The sequence below is a fragment of the Apodemus sylvaticus genome, chromosome 2, assembly GCF_947179515.1.
Source record: "Apodemus sylvaticus chromosome 2, mApoSyl1.1, whole genome shotgun sequence".
NCBI classification, from domain to species: Eukaryota; Metazoa; Chordata; class Mammalia; order Rodentia; family Muridae; genus Apodemus; species Apodemus sylvaticus.
The window spans coordinates 122680246-122699588 of record NC_067473.1 but is presented as its reverse complement, the minus strand read 5'-3'; the positions used below and the strand labels follow the sequence as shown (position 1 = coordinate 122699588).

The 19343-nt window shown below is 53.6% G+C and overlaps 1 protein-coding gene across 1 annotated transcript in view; it reads left to right on the top strand.

The window, feature by feature from the left end:
* The first annotated feature begins 1707 nt into the window (after positions 1 to 1707).
* Grip2 (glutamate receptor interacting protein 2) overlaps positions 1708 to 19343 on the top strand; it is a 32489-nt gene continuing 14853 nt past the window's right edge. Inside the window, exons 1-16 of the mRNA XM_052174339.1 lie at positions 1708 to 1747; positions 9473 to 9553; positions 9773 to 9908; positions 10576 to 10721; positions 11354 to 11440; positions 12129 to 12204; positions 13063 to 13208; positions 13880 to 14027; positions 14112 to 14281; positions 14940 to 15062; positions 15391 to 15534; positions 17251 to 17437; positions 17805 to 17950; positions 18531 to 18611; positions 18846 to 18912; positions 19003 to 19148. Of these exons, the coding sequence (XP_052030299.1) occupies positions 1708 to 1747; positions 9473 to 9553; positions 9773 to 9908; positions 10576 to 10721; positions 11354 to 11440; positions 12129 to 12204; positions 13063 to 13208; positions 13880 to 14027; positions 14112 to 14281; positions 14940 to 15062; positions 15391 to 15534; positions 17251 to 17437; positions 17805 to 17950; positions 18531 to 18611; positions 18846 to 18912; positions 19003 to 19148 (1924 nt within the window). The remainder of the gene's footprint in view (positions 1748 to 9472; positions 9554 to 9772; positions 9909 to 10575; positions 10722 to 11353; positions 11441 to 12128; positions 12205 to 13062; positions 13209 to 13879; positions 14028 to 14111; positions 14282 to 14939; positions 15063 to 15390; positions 15535 to 17250; positions 17438 to 17804; positions 17951 to 18530; positions 18612 to 18845; positions 18913 to 19002; positions 19149 to 19343) is intronic.

Sequence of the window (19343 nt, the reverse complement as noted above, 5' to 3'; positions counted from 1 at the left end):
TGCAGACGACGTCTCTCCTCCTAATCCATGGAATGACCTTTCCAAGGGCTTCTCAGCCACTAAAGTAAATTCCAAAGGAACAGTGAAGAGCTGAAGGGCTCCGGCTGAGCTTCCCACTGCCAATCAGAACGGCTCTTGAGATGCGTCTGTCAAGAGAGTAAATGTTTTCTTAAAGAGCAGACATCACTCCAGAGACCTGTGTATCTTTTGCCACTGTCTGCAGATGGGGGGGCTCTGCTAGATTCACCTCTGGTGACTTCCTTTCCACAGATGTGCGGATGGGATGCTCAGGTAGCCCTCTGTGCCCTGGTGAAGACCCACGCCATAGCCGGGCCTTCCTTGCCATTTCTTGGCATAGAGCCCATGGAGCCAGTGCCCTCTCTCTGCTTGGTCTGACTCTTTCATATGAGATTTAGCCTTACTACCTCTCCCATGGCTGTACAATGCTCCCATATCTTCGGCCTGGACTCCAGTACTGGTCTAGGGAACTTGCCTACTGCCTAGATCCCACCCCCAGCATATCCACCGCCCCTCCCTACCCAAGGTTACCTGATCAGTAAGGCCTCTTAAGGAGTGGAAGCAGGACAGGGACTGGAGCCTGTAGACAGATGAGAACATGGATTCATCTGAAGCTGGTGCAGGATAGCCTATGAGCATAATCTGACTTCCATAGTGGCTGGGCTGCTGAGAATTCCCTGAGAACAAGGACCCTGTATGTAAGTCTCTGCTGCATTCAGCTGGCTGCACTGAGCACTTGCACAGGTTGTTGATGGCCACTGTTTGGTGCCTTGTGTCACTAACCCTCTGCCTTTCTTCTCAGTGCCCATGTATAGTCCTGGGAGAATGGGATGGGGCAGAAACAAGGTATAGCTGCTCCATCTGGAGGGGTCCTGGGACTACATTAGGATCTGCTTGGTTGGTCCTGAGCCCCGAGTGAAGGAGGTCTATCAGTGCACAGGATTGGGGCCCATCTGGGGCAAGCAAGGGGCAGCTTGCCAGCTGTGACTGCAGCCCATGACCAGCTGCCCCTGCCCATCAAGCTTAGATGTGGAAGATTCTTGGCCTGACATACTCAGCCCCCATGTAATGCTTGCGGACATTGTATGTGGTAGACTGTTAGGTTCATGGTCCCTACATCTCAGCTTCCGGAGAGAAAAGTGAAGCAGAGAGAAGGTGGGGTATTGATCAATGCCAGGGTTCTTGGGGGTCTGTGAGTATCTACAGAGGTGCCTAGGAGGCAATCACAAGGCCAGAGAGGCCACTGCACTTTGGGGCTTATGACTGGAATCCTATGCCAGTCCTGCTGAGATCCGTTCCTTACAAGAATAAAGTTTGGGAAGGTCTGTCCTCCTTTCCAGATGTGAAAACTGAGGCCCAGGGAACACAGTCATTTGCTAAAGACAGTCATTTGCCAAAGCCCTGGGGCACGTTAGGCTCAAAGTCGTGTGTCCAGGAGACTGGGGAGGGCCCTAGGATTCTCTTCTAACCATCTCTGTGCTTCCATATGCCCCTGGCCGAGGGGGACTCAGATGCTGATCTTGGAGACAGAGTGAAGAAAGCTTTGGCCCCTTTAAGTAGTGATCAGGCTGCAGTGGGTGGACTATGCCCCGCCAGTGGGAGGGAGCTCCTGGGCCCCTCCCCGGGGAGGGTGAGGGAGGAACCTAGTGTGTGTGTCTGGGAGCTGTGGGCAGTGAAGAGACAGCAGACATGCTGTGTGGGCTCAGCCGGGACAGCCCTGCAGAGGCAGGTACGTGGAGCATGCAGGCACCACACCAGCTGCAGAGAGGGGCCTGGATGGTAGGAATGGGGCTGCCACTCTGGAATTCTAGTGGGGAAAAGGACATGGGCCGTCTAACCAGGCAGGTGCTGAGGGCTGTGTTTCTGCTCTGGAGCTGTCCTGTCACTGGAAGGCTGCCTCCCAGGGCACAGGTTACAGGGTGTTCAGTCAGAGACCCAGGAAGGCCATCCTTCCTGCCTCAGTATGGGGAGTAGAGCCGCCAGTTGTTGGGAGCACGGGGCTGCCCATTGGGAGCGAGCCTTCCCTGAGGCCAGGGTGGATGAAGGTTTCCGGGAGCCCTGGGCTCTGGAACTCAGTAGAGGGGTGGGGCCCAGCTGCCACAGTCCTAGGTGGCTGTGGTAGTATCTGGGACTGGAGAGGAGCTGTGGGGCAAGTATAGTGATCCCTGTACCTGTCTGTCTGTCTGTCTGTCTGTTTCCCTAACTTCAGCCTGTTGGGCCAGCCTGACCTCCCTCAACAATGTGGGTCACTCTGCTCTCTGTGACTTTAAGGGTTACCACTTCCAATGCTCTCAATACCTTCCAAGGTCTACACACCTCTCTACAGCTTCCAGGGCAGGCACCAAGCACCCCAGGTCTCCTTCAGGGACACCTCTGTCATACAGTTTGAGCTGGGGATGTTGGAACTTCTGTGCTTTTCTTACTCCCAAGCCTGCTGCTGGGCCTTTGCCCGATGCTCTTCCTGGTAGGTATTCAGGCTTCTGCCCATAGTAGAGCTTGTGTCCTGGTGTTCTCTTGGCCTCTGGGCCCCTACCTCTAGTGAGGCCTGTGTCCTGGTGTTCTCCTGACCTGCCTCAACCCCTGAGACCCAGGAGGGAGTGGCTAAGCCTGAAGTCTAGTCACGGCTTCTGAGCCCAGCTCTTGAGGCCTCTGCCAATCAAGTGAGCGCTCTGGATTCTATTCTGATGCATCCTGATGCATAGGATTCCCCTCTTCACTGGTGCCACTGAGAATTTCCTCCCTGGGTCATAGGGTCACACCTGCACCACATTCCTTGACTTCAATCCCAAGGCTCCTTTTAAAAAAAAAAGTGCTGAAATGGAGCTTCAGGGACAACAGGGTCTAGGTGTGCTGTAGTCCTCATCCTCTTCCCATTTCTCCATCTTGTTCCTCCTCCTCCTCCTCCTCCTCCTCCTCCTCCTCCTCCTCCTTCTAGCTTTGTATCAGAGAGTCTGTCTCCAATAGTTCCCTCAAAAGTCTCAGAGCTCAGCATGGATTCCATGCCCATTGCTAAACCAACCATGGGGCCTCTCACTAGCCAGGCCTAGTTGTAGGGCCTCTCCTAGAGCAGGGCAAGAAAACTGACAGGTGGTCATGGTGGGGTGTGGCGGGTGGGGACTGAGGCCCGTGGAGCAGGAAGCCTGGCTCTCTCTGGCCTGGATGGACTCTACCCAGGTTGCCTTTTCTCAGATCTCTTCCTGGGACTGTCCAGGCTCTCTCCTGGGAGCCTCTAGGGCATCTGTGGGATGGACGATAACAGGTAGAGTAGGCCTGACTCCAACTAAAGTGGCTGAGGGTGTCCCCCACTCCTGCACACACGCACCGCCCTCACACTCCTGCCTGAAGGATGGGCATGTCCTCTGACTCCTGACCACAAAGATGCCTTTGTCATCAGAAGCTGCCAGGATTTAGTGAATTCCGGCCACCTAGTATTCCAGACTCAGGACAACTGAGGCAGAGTGTATGCACAATGAGGACGTCCCTGTTGACACCCTCCTTCCCAGGGGCTTCATCAGAGCCATTTCTAGGCCTGGGCTGTGGCCATAGGGGAACCCTTAGAGGTCATCCACTTGGGTATCAGCCAGTCGCCTGGAGCCAGGGAAGGGTGGGCTCTACCCAGGCTCAACCCCTTCCTGTTCCTGGCCTCTGGCCACTCATTATGCTTCTTTGATGGGCATTCTCCTTTTCTGCAGATGGGCATTGAGTTCAAAAGCAAGGCGCCTACAGAATGCTAGAAAGCCCTGCAGGGCAGTGCAGTGAAGTCTTTCTGATAATGTTGAGTGCAGAGGAACAAATGGGAAGAGACTTCGAGACTTCGGGAGGTGTTGGGGTGAGTCAGTACAACAGACTCATGGGCATGGCCTCCCTGACTGGGGACATTTCATCAGGTTACTGCAGGAGGGGAGAGAGGGGTTTGTGGACATCTGGGAAGTCTTCCAGGCAGAGGGAGGAGTGATGCTAATCAGAGTTCTAAGGAGCCCTCCCCCACCTAGGCTGTAGTTCCTTCATCCTCGCTTGGGTTCTTTTGTGCTCCCTTAGGTGGAGGAAGGGTGTGTCCCTCTTGGGTCAGGGACACCTGGTTCCATGATGGTCTGCAGCATACCAGGTATCACCCCATCACAGAGACCCTTGTGAGACTGGCCCCCCTTCCTTCTCAGTAAACAGTGACTGGCCAGTAACAAGCCCAGCAGGGTTGCCAATTCTCATTCTCTCTAGCCACCTTGACATCGCATGGTGAGGCTTCCTGTTTGATGTGTGACTGCTCTGCTCATGCCATTGAAAATGCAATGTGGCTGTTTTATCTATCATCCCATGCCTCTGCCCATGGAAAGCTGGCTTCCTGGAGACCTTTTGGCTATGGAGACCAAAGGCTACATCTATAGCTTAGCCCTGTGCTGGTCCAGCCCTGCAGAGACAGGGTTGTCACTGTGGAAGAATGTCTTTTTGAACAGAGAGGTCCAGGGATTGAGGTGTTATGTCCAGAGGGAGGGGCCACGGAGGCTGGACCAAATGCCCTGCAAGCCAGGTGGCCTGGGATTGAATGCATCCAGGGCTGAGTGTCCTTATTGTGATTCCCTTAACTTCTGTGTGCCTTGGCTTCTCCATCTATCCCATGATAGTGACAGTGGCACTTCTGACTCAGGCTTATTGTGAAGACAGAGTGGTAACGACTTTGAAGTTCTTAGAACCAGGCCTGGCACAAAACCCATTCCATCTTTTGGCATGAGACAATACTTATTCTCTCTGTGACTCAGTTTCTCTATCTGTGTATCAGCATGTCAAGCTGACCTGACTCCCAAGTTCTTTTCTCTGCATACCAACAGTGCCTTCCTTCTGTGGCCTGATCAGTCAAATCAAGTTTGGACAGGGATATGATACTAAGCAGCCACTCTCCAGAAATTGTCAGTGAATCTCCACAGACTGTTTGGAAAGTGGGATCCAAAGGCCTGGGTGTGGGGACCTTAATTCAGCTGTCATGGGAACATAGGGGTCTCACCAAGGGGTCTTTATCTCCAGCTTGTTCAAGTGCCTCCAACACAGATGACAGGCCTGAGCTGAGTTTACAGCACCACTCAGCCCCCCACCCCGTGCCCCTTTCCTTGGCACTCTATTTAGGTGGCACCCTGGCAAAGCAAATTGGCAAGGGACAAACTTCCTTTCCCTTTGTCAGCTCACTAGCTCCCTGAGGCTGCAGAGGAAGACAGATTTAGGGCGGATCAGCAAGATCTGCCTGAGAAAAAAAGAAAAAGGACCCCTTTCACACCTCCACCCTCCCAGTTGTAGCAGCCAGGACCTGGTGTCCAGACTTGTGCCCTGCCTCCCCATGGGCCCCGGAAGTGAATTTCCCTCTGAAGCAGTCTCTACAGCACCAACTAACTGAAGTAGTGCTCATAATTGGCCATTTCTGGAAGGGGACTAGAAAAATGCAGATAAAAATATCCCTGTTTTTTTATGCACGTTTCCAGCTGAAATTGGTGGGAAAGATGTTTTTTGAAAAGCCTTCATCTCTAAGCATGTAATTACCAGGTCCGAGAACATCCCCCCACCTCTCAAAAAAATAAAAAATACAAGAGGACAGGAGAACGTGAGCATGTTCCCTGAGAGGGGACTCTGGGGGCTAAACCACATGGTGGCATCTATAAATAAAGTGGTCCCCTAATTTCCCAGTGCTCTCAAGGAGGGAGACACCCCCCCCTTTACAGATAGAGATTAGAGGCTTAGGACATGTAGCCAGTTGGCAGTTCTGATCATGCTTTGATTCTTGGTTTGAATGTGCCTCAGTCTCTCCCATCACAAGGCTGTCCTTGAAGAGGGGCTGATGTCCCGCTTGAAAAAGCATTGGTTGATATCACCCATTCACTATGGGTTACTCTGAATATGACTTGGGGGAAGGGCTGTTAGTTAGAAAAGCCTTTTATCCAGAAGCTCTCCTAGCCAGTATGACCTCTTGACCTCCTGACCTCCTGACCTCCTGACCTCCTGACCTCCTGATCTCTTGATCCACTTGAAATCTCTGGGATCCACTTGAAATGCCTGGCTTTGTTCAGGTCTCTGCTTATTGCTAGCTGCCTCTGTGTGTGTGTGTGTGTGTGTGTGTGTGTGTGTATGTATGCATGTGCACACGCCTGACTTTTTGTGTGTATATGAGGAGGGGCAGTCACCTTTAAAGACAGGTTGGGAGGACACCATAGGGACACTCAAGGAATGGGGTCTCCTCCTTCAGCAGCTAGCTTGCCCGAGCCTGGCTACAGAGAGAGCAGCATTTGGGGATGCCCAGTCTGCAGTTCTCTGTTTTATCTTCAGGGTTCAAATATCCACCTTAAAGCCATAGGTATGCAGGGCTGTGTTCACTGCTCTCTGTTCTGGATAAACATGGTCCTTAGCTTCCTTCAAACGCAGGCTCCTGTACCCTTCCCCACAGACACATAAGCGTTGCGGCTTATCTCCCATCTCCCAGGACAGCCCAAGAGGGAGCGAGCCTAGGTGAAGGCGTCCGGTTTGCTTGGGATGAGACACATTTCAATTTCAGAATTGCCCTGGTGAAATACTAGAGACATCTGCCTACATCGCTGATGGAATGAAGCCTTTCTAATTTCATTAGCTTAGAAGCGTCTTGTTGGAGATAATGAAGGACGTACGAGGGAGCAGTAACGGGAGGCATTATACTAAATGGTGTGTTGCCTGAATCGGTGATGGCTGAGAGCATGGGTGTGGGAAGGAGAGTGAACGCGGAGCGGCTGGGGACCCCACTCCAGGAGCCCGAAAATGCTGCCCACCTTAACTGCTGTTTGGATATTTACCAGCTTTTTTTCCCCCCTTGGCAAGCAGAGGGCCCTGGCCACTTAGCAGAGTTAATGGCGAACCCAGACAGTTTCTCATGGGTTAGATTAAAGATAATGAAGGTTTCCAAGGGTCTCAGTTGAGCGGTGGCCCTGACCCTAGCCAAGCCTTTTCTCTACGCTGAGCGCACCCCTGTTCATAAGTGATCCTCAGTGGAGGCTGATGTGGCATCCCCACGGAACACTTGACAATTCCTGGAGTCATTTCCGGCTGTCCCAGGATCTATTAATGCCTGGAAATGGAGACCAGGGGTGCTGTGAACCTTCACACAATACAGGATACACAGTACCTCATTAGAGCTGGGGTTGATAAACTCACTGAGCCCTGACAGTGGTCCAAGCTATCTTGACTCGGGCTGATTTGCCCAGGCTAATCCCTAGTAGAGCAAGACCTAGCTGGGATGAGGCATGTCGCTTTTGCCACCATGGCTTCTGTCTGACCCTATCCTTGAGGCTTGAGGGGGAAGAAGACACCACTCCAGAGCTGTTTAATGACAAGCACAGTCCACTTAGAAGGTGCGCCTTTCTGCTCTGAGCTGGTCTTCCTTAAGGGGCTAACGGGGCATGTGCAATATCAACGGAAGGCTGAGGGAGGGCTAGGAAGCTTCAGATGCACCTGACACCTGGGAAGGACACCTCCTCCTCAGACAGCACAGCGAGTCTGTCGACTTAAGGACTGTCATCCAGGGGCTGGGAACACTGAGGCTTTGGAGGAGCCTGGCACACAACCTGGTCAAGAGGTACTGGGATATGGGGTTGGGGATGGGAGCATAGAGTCTACCTTGGAACTGCCAGTCTGAGCCTCAGTTTCCTTTTCTGTCAAGTAGACCTGAAGCTCTCACCCCTTTCCCCTAGTTCACGGTGAGCATCTAATGAGGCTCCAGCTGTGAGAACAGCAAAGTCCAGAGAAGGAACCTGTAAAGCAAGGGACCCGCAGGGAGGGAGGGGCAGTGGCTTCCCCATAGAGCAGGTGACCTGGACACCCTGGCAACTTCAGGCTGTTTGGAAATACAGATGTGGATGAACCTGCGAAATGATAGAGGAGGCTATCAGTCAGCAGACAGGGAAAGGCACAGCGACCCAAGGCCAGAGCAGACCACTGAGCCATTTGACCTTCTGGGTTAAGCAGGTTCTGTCAGGGCAGGACTGTCCCCAGGTGTTGAAGGGGGAATTCTTCCTTGGCCTGCAAATAGCAAAAGCCACAGAGCTCAGATCAGGTTCTAAAACACTGTTGTTTTTATATATTACCTGTGTGTGCTCCAGGGACAGGGAACGTCAGTTTTCTGTACTGCTTGTTCTGCTGCTGTGGGTCAACCAACCACACATCAAAAATATCAGGAAAAAAGTTTGTCTGAACTGAACATATGCAAGTCTTCTCTTGGTCATCATCTTGCTTATGACTCAGTCATCTGGTTCTAGCTAGAAGGTTCTAGCTATGTAGATAATGTGCACATGTTTCATGAATGTGACCGAAGAATCTGCAGACCTGGAGTCCTTCAGGGATTCTGGAGAATACTGCGGGACAACTAAGCTACCTCATCTCTAGATCATTTTTAGATACCCAGCCCAGTGCCAGAGCTGCTGTCCTGTGTTGCTTAGGGATTCATGGAAGGGGGTGGGGCGAGGAGAGCCCGGCATGTTCGGTATAGGAGCAATTGTTTTCCAAACATTATTTTTACAGTTGAATCTTCAGGTATGGAAACAGAGGGCCGACTATATTCTCTTTATATTTAAAATATCAGGGGTGGGGGCCATCTCTTGGTTTTGTTTTTTTGTTTTTTGATGATTTCTCATAAAAAAAAGTCACTATAGGGTTGAGAATGACCTTGAGTTTCAAATCTCCTTCTGCCCCTGGAGTGCTGGGGTTACAATCTGTGCCCTAATAACTCTTTAAAAAAAAATCTCTCAAAGACAAATGTCTGTGCAGAGTCACACATCCCAGGAAGACAAGAAGACAGGAAATGTGAGGGGGGTGGTGAGGATCTGGGAAGAGAGTGGCAGGTCCTGTCCATCTGCTAAGATTCCTGAGAGAGGGAGAGGCTGGGAAATACTGCTTCCCACTGCAGTGAAAGAGATTTTCCACCCAGTAAAGCTAAGGTTCAAGGACTTACACATAAGTGGGATTTATGCTATGTAAGGCATTAACACAGACACACACATGCACACACGTGTGCATGCACTGGCCAGGTCTGGTCAGGGAAACCATGGTAAGTGTCTGCCTTACCAGGTATGTATCTAGAACCTGGGACAGGGCCAATAGGCCTGGGTTTCTAAGCTAGATCATAGACCCCACCCCACACCCCGCCCCAGCTGTGTGACCCTGCACTCAGTTCTCCCTGAGTCTCAGCCTCCCTTCTGGTTTGGGTAATATTACCTATGATAACAATATGGACCACCACATGTCAGATGCTCAACCTTAGATCGGCCTAGAAGCTCCCCTCATGGGGATCCTTTATCTAAGCCATCTTCATCCCGAAGAGAGCCCTGGGACACCCTTGCAGGAGACCAGGCATAACTGTGACACAGCATGAGGTAGAAGAGCTCTCCCAGTAGAATGAAGATGAAAGTGGGACCTGGGCCAGTTTCTGATCCCAGTTTCTACCTTTCTCCCACAGATGATGGCCCTTACTCAAAAGGGGGGAAGGACACAGTGGGGGCCGACGGGGCCCTGGTGAGCCGCCGCCAGAGCATTCCAGGTAGGTGGTTCGTGCTTCGCTCTGAGCTCTGCCCTGAGTTCCAGTGACTCGTGAAGGATCGGCACCGCCATTGACTGTGCCCTCAGTGTGGTCACTCCTGGTGGAGGGTGATGCCACCCAGCATAAAGTGGCAGAGTGCCAACCTCCCTGCCCTAGCCTCCGCGGCAGGCTTGGCCCCTGAAGGGACGCTTCCATGTTTATCCTCCTGTCTGCCCACAGAGGAGTTCCGGGGCATCACCATGGTGGAGCTGATCAAGCGTGAGGGCAGCACTCTGGGCCTGACCATCTCAGGAGGGACTGACAAGGACGGGAAGCCCAGAGTCTCCAACCTGAGGCCTGGGGGCCTGGCAGCCAGGTAAGAGGTGTGGGGTGGTAGATGGCCATTGGGAGGGGACAGATAAGTGCAGGACCTTGATGTCTGCCACAGGGCGGCCTCTAACAAATGCTGGTTCAAGGCCCAGCCTCTTTCCTTCTCCTCCCCTGTGGAGGCAGCACCCCACTCAGGCAAGGCCATGTACCCTTCCATGTCATTCCGTCTGCCCCCAGGGCACCCTCCTAGCAGACTACTATTCATCTCTCCACATGTAACACAGAAGCCACTGCTTCCAGGAAGCCCTCCAGGGCTTCTAACTAAGGTAGTGCTCTGTACACACTGTCCTGGATGTTCCCCCTAGACGACAAAGGCTGGAAGTTAGCCTAAGGGTCCAGATGAACTGCTCAGAAGGGCTTCAGAGGACTGTGGGAAGAACACCAGAGAGGAGCAATGGGCAGGTTGTGCAGGATGGTCAGTGATGTCATCATGATGCTGTCACCAGGCCAACAGAGTGGGACAGGCTGGGGAGGTCTGGATGTCATCCTCAGGCTTGGTTAGACAGGTGCTGTCTTGCCCCTTGCTGTGTGACCTTGGAGGGAAGGACTGCTCTGAGTCTTAGCTCTCTGAGGTTCCTGGGGAAGGGCGGTGTGGATGTTGGTACCCAGAGGCTGGCTCGGACCCAACTTGGGCTCTGGCTGTCTTGCTTTAGGAGTGACCTACTGAACGTGGGCGACTACATCCGCTCAGTGAACGGGATTCATCTGACCCGCCTCCGACACGACGAGATCATCACACTGCTGAAGAATGTGGGCGAGCGCGTGGTGCTGGAGGTGGAGTATGAGCTGCCCCCGCCCGGTGGGTGCCCTTGCACGGGGAACTCTGTCCACTGCCTCAGGCATGGGGGGACACCGATGCCTCCCTGCCCAGGCCTGGGGTGGGATTGGGGAATCACCTAGCTAGGGTGGGTGATGTCTGGAGGCTGGCCACACATGGTAGAACATGGTAGACACAGTATGTTGTCAACAGATGGTGGTGGGACCCTGTTCATAACCTGTCATCTTGTGTAGCTGGATAGAAAGGGGTCTGGGGACACAGGTTTGAATAACTTGTTTCCTGACCCATTGCTCCTGATCGGACTGCACAGCAGTCTAGGATTTCTCCCAGTTCTGAATGTTCTAAAGTTGGTCTAAAAATCTAACTGGAGTGACTGGAACCAAGCCTGGCTTAGCCCTGAGTCTCTCTGCATCCCGTGCTCTGCTGTGGCGCTCAGGAGCATATCAGACCCTCTCCCCTGTCTGTGGTGGACTAGGTTGGGTAGAGAAGAGGACCTTCCAGTGCCCCTCCTCCCCTGCCTATGCAGTAGAGAGAGGTCAGCCGTCACTGTGACTCTGGCTGGTTACTGGTTCTCCTGGAGTGAGCCTTGGGCACATCTACCAGCAGCAGAGATGTGGCGGTGGGACTCAAAGGAGGCCTCGGTTTCCCTACAGCTCCCGAAAACAACCCGAGGATCATTTCCAAGACGGTGGATGTCTCCCTCTACAAGGAAGGCAACAGCTTCGGCTTCGTCCTCAGAGGTCAGTGTGACAGCTCTCCTTGGGGTTGGGATGAGCAGCACGAGGTCACTGAGGAGCCATGCCTGTTCCATGTCACATTGGTGAATGTGACCTACATTTTGATTAGGACTTTCTCTGTTAATTTCTTTAACGTCTCGTCTGTGTGCTCATGCATGCACATGCATGCGTATATGCGACATGATGTGTGTGTGTGTGTGTGTGTGTGTGTGTGTGTGTGTGTAGGGGTCAGAGGACAACTTGTAGGAATCCGTTCTCTTGTTTCACTGTGTGGGTCCTGTGTAACAAACTCAGGCCCTTAGGCTGGGCAGCAAGGATCTTTGCCTGCTGAACTGTATCTCACCAGCCCTTGCTTAGTAACTAAAGAACACGGGACCACGTAGTCAAACATTGAATGGACAGTTGTGAGGACAACGAGGCATACGTGGCTCATGAGAGGACACACGGAGGTGATAGGAAGCTGCGGCAGATGCATGACCAAGTTTGAGTTCCCTAGTAACCAGGGCAAAAAGGAAGAGAAGATGAGATCTCAGGAGAGAGATCTCACGATGTGACTGAGAGACGATCTGCTTTGTTTCCTGTTCCTCATCCCACCTGTGGGGAGGGGGGCTGCTTGGGCTGGGGTCAAGGCCTTTGCTTGCCAGGAGAACTGTGGGTAAGTGACTCTTGCTTCCTGTCGATTTCTGTCCAGGAGGTGCCCACGAGGACCTGCACAAATCCCGCCCGTTGGTCCTGACTTACGTGAGGCCTGGTGGCCCAGCAGACAGGTGAGTCTGCCCGAGACAGAAGCATCTACGTCCCCTGGAAGCCGTGTGAATGCTTTGTGGTTACCTGAGGTCCTGAGTCTTCACATCATTTCCCAGATGGGATGTTGAGGCCGGGAGGGGACAGCATGCCCAGAGTCACTCAGAGAATTGATGGAAGTGGCTAGGAGAGGCCCCAGCTTGAATCTTCCCAGCATCTTCCTGACTCAGCCTGGGGCAAAATGCTCTTGGCTCTGTGACTGACCATCTCTGCCTGGGACTGTCTGTGGAAACTTCCCATGTCCCAACAAGTCCCGTGGGCCGGGAGGACAGGGTGTGGGAGAGGAACATGTCCAGGCCCTGCCGCTGTCTCTTCACCCCTCACCCTTGTTCTCTGAGCAGGAGACTCCTGACCATTTTAAGAGAAGCCTGGGCCAGGCTTGTTGTAGATCTAAATTTGGTCTTGGTCTGGGGCCCTGCATGAGTCACTATTCATAGAACCTCCTGGAATAGCATTGGCACCTGTCAGGGGTGACATTCCAGGGCAGGGGTTGGGATCAAACTGGAGCACTGCTGAGTTCTTTCCCAAGCTCATCTGTCACTAGGCCAGAGTCACTGTTGGGAAATTGGGGTGGGGACAATGGGAAGGGACTCTACAGTGAGCAGACCGCCCCTTCTCTGATGCTGCACGTCCCCAGCCAGGCTATCCACACCCTATCTGGGCTGTGGTGTGAGTGGCCTTGAAGAACGTTACCCAGCTTAGACGTGCTGTGGGTAGAGAGCGTCAGAGCTGGTCTGATATGTTCTACTTACACTCTGTCTCTTCATCCCTGACTCGTTCTGCGTGTCCCATCCCTGACTGGGCTTTCATCTCCCCTATAGGGAGGGTTCCTTAAAGGTGGGCGACAGGCTGCTCAGCATCGATGGGATCCCACTGCATGGGGCCAGCCACGCTACCGCCATAGCCACCCTGCAGCAGTGTAGTCATGAGGCCCTTTTCCAGGTGGAGTACGACGTGGCCACTCCAGGTACATTCAGGTCTGAGGGTAAGGGCTGGGGCCAGAAGAGTTCCTAGATCCTCAGTACTACAGAGACTGTGCAATCTTAGGCCAGTGCTTTAGCCTCTCTGGGCCTCTTGACAGTGTCAGGCATCTCCTGATTTCACTGGGGATCTGGCAGGGACAATACAGGTGAAGTGTATGGTTGTAAACAGGGAATGTCAGTTAGCATATTCCTGTGTATGTACACACACACACACACACACACACACACACACACACACACGAGCATGAAGTGGAGTGAACCTTTGGCAAATCTCTAGGCAGGATGAACTGTAAGTGCAAGTGTCCTGGGGCAGGAGATTTTGGCCTGAGAGGGAGGGACAGCCTGGCTGCAGTGGTGACTGAATAGGAAGGAGCCAGGACAGAAGGACTGAAGGTAGAAGCCAGGGGCTAAGGAAGTGACTCTCTGCCTCAGGGAGAACCGATGTGACACCAGGGTGCTTGGGGCGGAGGTAAGGGGTGTTTCTGAAGTACAGTGCAGGTCTGGCCTTATTTGCTGGTGGCTGTATGTTCTTCTTCCCCTCCATGTGTCCCCTTCCTCAGCAGTAGGGACTAAGGGACAGCAGAGTCAGGCCAGGCAGGACAGCAAGCACCTTTACTCCCACGAATCTTTACATTTTCCCTCCCCCTCCTTCCAGACACAGTGGCCAATGCTTCAGGCCCTTTGGTGGTAGAAATAGCCAAGACCCCAGGATCTGCCCTGGGGATCTCTCTCACCACTGGCTCCCACCGGAACAAACCAGCTATCACTGTCGACCGTATCAAGCCAGCTAGCGTGGTGGACAGGTGAGGCGAAGCAGGACTATGCAGGGCAGAGACAACCTGTGGCTCTGTCCTCTGGACCAGCCTCTCTGTGTCCCCGTCCCTCAGGAGTGGGGCCCTGCATGCTGGAGACCACATCCTCGCCATCGACGGCACCAGCACAGAACACTGCTCCCTGGTCGAGGCCACTAAGCTCCTGGCCAGTGTGACTGAGAAAGTTAGACTGGAGATCTTGCCTGCACCCCAGAGTCGTCGGCCCCTGAAGCCCCCTGAGGCAGGTAGGCACCTCTGCAGGTCTCAAGACCCAAACCTGGAACGGCGCAGGGAGGCACCAGAGGCGCCAGAGTTCCAGGCCGAAGCCTTGAGCAGGCACACTTGGCACTGAGGCTGGCAGAGGCTGTGGGAAGGACTGTGGGAGCCAGATGCTGGCACTCGTTAATTTAGTCTCTGCTAAGGGCCTGGCCCTGCTGGGAGACTTCGGGGTTCTTTCTCAGCCTCCCTACAACCTGAGGAGGCAGCTACTCTCCAGAGCCCATTTAACAGAACCACACTAGAGCCCAGAGGCAGGAATAGGGGAAGCCAATCACTGGGGCCCCATGTGATTTCATGCTGCCACAGAGGTTTAGGGGCCTTGTGGGCACCATCTGCCTGTTGTGCCCCTGAAGTCTTTACAGAGGGGCTTCTGTGAGTAGCACTCAGCGGGGAACCTCTGGAGTCCAGAGCCAGTTTCCTGAGGGGACTGGCCTTCCCAGCTGTCAATGCAGCTGGGGCCTGGTCACAATGCTTGACACATGGTGGGTAGCAGTGCATATGAGCAGAGTGTTCTAAGCGTTGCCGGCTTGGACCGTGCAAAGATCTTGGGTCTCGCCATTGGCTTGTGGGGACTCGTCATCCTGGACAGTCATCCAGGCCACTGTCCTCTTCCCATCGCCACAGTGAGAATACAGAGGAGTGAACAGCTGCACCGCTGGGACCCGTGTGCTCCTTCTTGCCATAGCCCAAGGCCAAGCCACAGCAGGGCACCCACCTGGGCAGCTGGAGGCCAGGACCAGAGCCGATGTAATGTATCTGCTGCTGTAGCAGTTCTGCTGTCCTAATACCCCATCCTGGTGGGCGGTGTTGGTACATGGGGTGGAAACCAACACAGGAGCCAAAGGGATGCCCTGTGTCACTGAGCCTGTTCCTAGAGATCTGTGGAAATCTTGGTCAGTGAGGTTTGGGGGCGTGGAGGGGTGGAGACCTGTGTGAGGTCACACAATAAGGGACTTAGGTGAAGGGGAGAAGGCATACCTATCTGTGTCCGTGTGTCCGTGTGGTTCTCCCCGACCCCTGTGCAAGTGACTAGGGTCCTGCTGGGGCTCATGGGGCTGTGCTCTGGTCTCCCCAGCCGTGTCCTCGACTCCCTTCTCCTCACCAACTATGAACCCCGCCTTTCCCTGTGCCAACGCCAGTACCCTGCCCAGAGGACCCATGAGCCCCAGGACAACAGCAGGGAGGAGAAGGCAGCGAAGGAAAGAACACAGGAGTTCTTGTAAGCAGGAGGCCATCTCCGTGGGATGCCTGTGAGGCAGAGGATGGGGCTGGGGGTGAGACTTGGGTGGTGTGGCCACTTGGATGTGGCGTGGCTGCACACTGGGGAGACCTAGCTGTTCCAGAAAGGAGTCTCTGAAGCCAGTGTGTTCAGTGTTTGATGCCTGTCACTAAGGACCACATAAGATCATTTCTGTGATGTGTCCAGGGAAACCCACAGGGACAGAAATAGGTTGAGGATAGATTGCCTGGGGCAAAATGCAGGTTCTGGGGCAATGGGTGAGGAGACAGCAATTCCTTTATTCTTTTTTTGGTTTTGAGACAAAGTCTCGTTATGTGGCCCAGTCTGGCCTAGAATTCAGTCTTTCTGCCTCAGTCTTACAGCTGGGTTCCTATGGAAGAGGGTGACAGTGCTTTTAAGCCATCAAATTATACACTAAACAGGTGACCACTATTTTATGGGAACTTCATATCAAATAAAGCTGTTCCCGGGAGCTGGAGGGGTGCCTCGGTGGTTAAGAACATTTGCTGCCCTTGCAAAGAATCCAAGCTCAGTTCCCAGCACCCATGACAGGCAGATCACAAGCACCTGTAACTCCATTCCCAGGGGGAGCTGACACCCTCTTCTGGCCTCTGCAGATACCTGCACTCACATACACACACCCCCCACACAGACATATACCCATGCACATAATTAAAAACAATAAATCCAAAAAAAAGAAAGCTACTACCAAAGCAAAGAGACATGCAGACTATAGAACACAGAACACAGCACCACCCGGTCCAGTTTTACTCTCCAGTTACCCACATTCAACCGCAATGTGAAACTATTAAATAGACGAATCTGGAAGCAGGCCACATGCTTTTAAGTACACCGTGTTCTGAGGAGTGTGGGAGAGCTCACATCCGCCCCATTTGGTCCATCCTGGGGTGTGAGCAGCATGCCTGCCCAGTGTATCTATCAGGTACATGCTACTCCACGGTTAGTCATTCTCCATCATCTCTCCTGGTCAGATTGGTGTCTGCTGCCCAGGTGACCCAGGGTTTACTGAACAATGGCCAGAGCAGTAGACGTGGAGCTGAAGATGTTGCTCAGACGCTTCCCCAGCACATATGCAATCCTGAGTCTTACCCTTAGCACAACATAAATGAGCAAAGTAGTACCTGCCTGTAATGGTGTGCCCGACAACCCCATAATGGGGAGGAAGGAAGGTCAGAAGTTCAAGGCCATTCTCAGCTGCACAGAAAGATCAAGGCCAGTCTGGGCTCTATGAGACCCTGCTTCAGAACTAAGCAAAAGGTGCTACAGTAGTGATTCTGGAGACTTTAGGAGAACATAGTTATATTTCAACATCAAGCTACAATTAATGTCTCTCTTCCCAAGGATTGTTTGTAGGTGAAGCCTCGTCATAGGGCTGTATGCTAGGGTATCTGTAGGCTTTGGTACACTCTGTGGTTTCAGGCATTTCCTGGAGTCTGGGAATACATGCTCTATGGATAAGGGGGTTCTGTAATATAATAAATAATACAGGCACCCAGAACCTCTTGTCTTACAAAATAACAGTTCCTAATGCCGTCTCTCAGGCCCATTCTAGGTGGTCCCAGGACCCCTGCCCACCCTCCCCTCTGGCTCTCAGACCTTGTGAGGACTCTCAGTAGGCAGTCCTGGAGAGCCTCACCAGGGTTAATCTGAGCATGAAACCCTCCTGTCCCACAGTGTCGCTGGCCTCCAGCACGGTAGGGCCCGGCGGGCAGATCGTTCATACGGAGACCACGGAAGTTGTGCTCTGTGGAGACCCCCTCAGTGGCTTCGGCCTCCAGCTACAGGGGGGCATCTTTGCCACCGAGACCCTGTCTTCCCCACCCTTGGTGCGATTTATTGAACCAGACAGCCCTGCTGAGAGGTGAGCCTACTGCCTCTGTGGGCCTGCAAGTTGAGGAGCTCTAGTCCAGTGGGGGAAACTGAGTCACAACTACGGGCCCCAGTTTCACAAATATACCTTGCTTAATTAGCATATTGGCTCCATCATCAGCCCCAGAGTGACAGAGTATATAAACCCTGTCCGCCTGTACCCAGAGGACTCTGTGTGTCTTGTGAGGACAATGGTATATCCCCAGCGATTAGAGAGAAACTGAGGCCCAGCCAGGTCAAACACTTAGCTGGGGGCAGGGCTGAGTTCAGAGACCAGGAGCTGAGAGTGGGCCCCCGCCTCAACCCCACCTGAGGTCCTAGTCACCGGCTTCTTCTCTCCACCGGACTCTGGGGGTTAGGTGTGGTCTGCTGCAGGTGGGGGACCGTGTCCTAGCCATCAATGGCATTGCCACTGAGGATGGGACCATGGAGGAAGCCAACCAGCTGTTGCGGGATGCTGCGCTGGCCCGCAAAGTTGTTTTGGAGATCGAGTTTGATGTGGCAGGTGAGTAGGCCCCTCAGCTACACACACTATGGGACCCTGCCCCTCCCCCTTTGTGCTCCCTGAGACCGTGCACAAGGCTAAACCCTGCATAGGGACGAAGGAGCACCACACGGGAATCAGGAATGGGGAGGACTCCAGGCAGCTGAAGTCAGGGCTCTGATACTGGGAGTTCCGTGAGAATATCTGGACAAGAAACAGCCTCCCTCTGCCCTCTGTGTCCCCATCTGTCAAATAGTAGAAAACAGAGGTGTGGTGTGAATTAGAGACAAGTTGTGAAAATGCCTGGATCCAAGTGGGTCACACTTGCCACAAGCCCCCAGCACTGGTCAGCAGTCTCCAGCTCTGACCTCCACCCTGCCTCTGGTCTGAAGACAGCACTCAGCTGTTTAGAGCCAATTCGTCAGCCTTCTGGGCCTCAGCCTTCCTCCTCCATGAGGTGGAAGCAGCGGGGTGGGGTGGTTTAGATCATTACTCTCTGAGATTGCCTCCCTCCCAACCCAAGAGAAGCCACAGCGGGTGCTAGCTGCAGATCTCTGAGCTCTTCTGGAGTCTTGAGTCACCCATGGCTGTTGGTTCACAGAGTCTGTCATCCCAAGCAGTGGGACCTTCCACGTGAAGTTACCCAAAAGGCGTGGTGTGGAGCTGGGCATCACCATTAGCTGTAAGTCCCCCATGTTACCCTACCTGCTTTATCTCACTACATCTCCACAATGGGGTGCAGACCCATTTCATAGAAGGAAAACTGATGTACACATAGGTGGGCTGATTTACTCACAGCGCCCTGCCCCCAAGCCAGGAAGAAATGGGACCAGGAACCAGTAGTGTCCTCTCCCAACCCCACCTTAAACAGGGCCCTTGAAAACGATATTCACAGTCTGTCTCCCCTGCCCGACAGCGGCCAGCAGAAAGCGAGGGGAACCCCTGATCATCTCCGACATCAAGAAAGGCAGCGTGGCGCACAGGTGGGGTGCCACACGGGTAGGGGTGTGGCCATAGGGGTGGGGCAGGGCTCATCTGCACCAGGCTCCTCCATCTCCACCCCACTCACGCAGGACTGGCACCCTCGAGCCAGGTGACAAGCTGCTGGCCATTGACAACATCCGCCTGGACCACTGTCCCATGGAGGACGCTGTGCAGATCCTGCGCCAGTGCGAGGACCTCGTGAAGCTGAAGATCCGGAAAGATGAGGACAACTCAGGTGTGTGCCTAAGGGACCATACCCAGTGGCCAGTGGCTGCGGGGAGGCTGCAGGACATGTGCGGGAATCCCCACTTCCCATGTCCCCCTGCCTTGGGGCCCTCGGGAGCCACTACAAGGCTCCCTAGAGTGTGAGATGTTGGAGGATGTCTGATATCTGAGTGGCTGGTGGGAACTGCTCTTGCAGGTGGCAGGG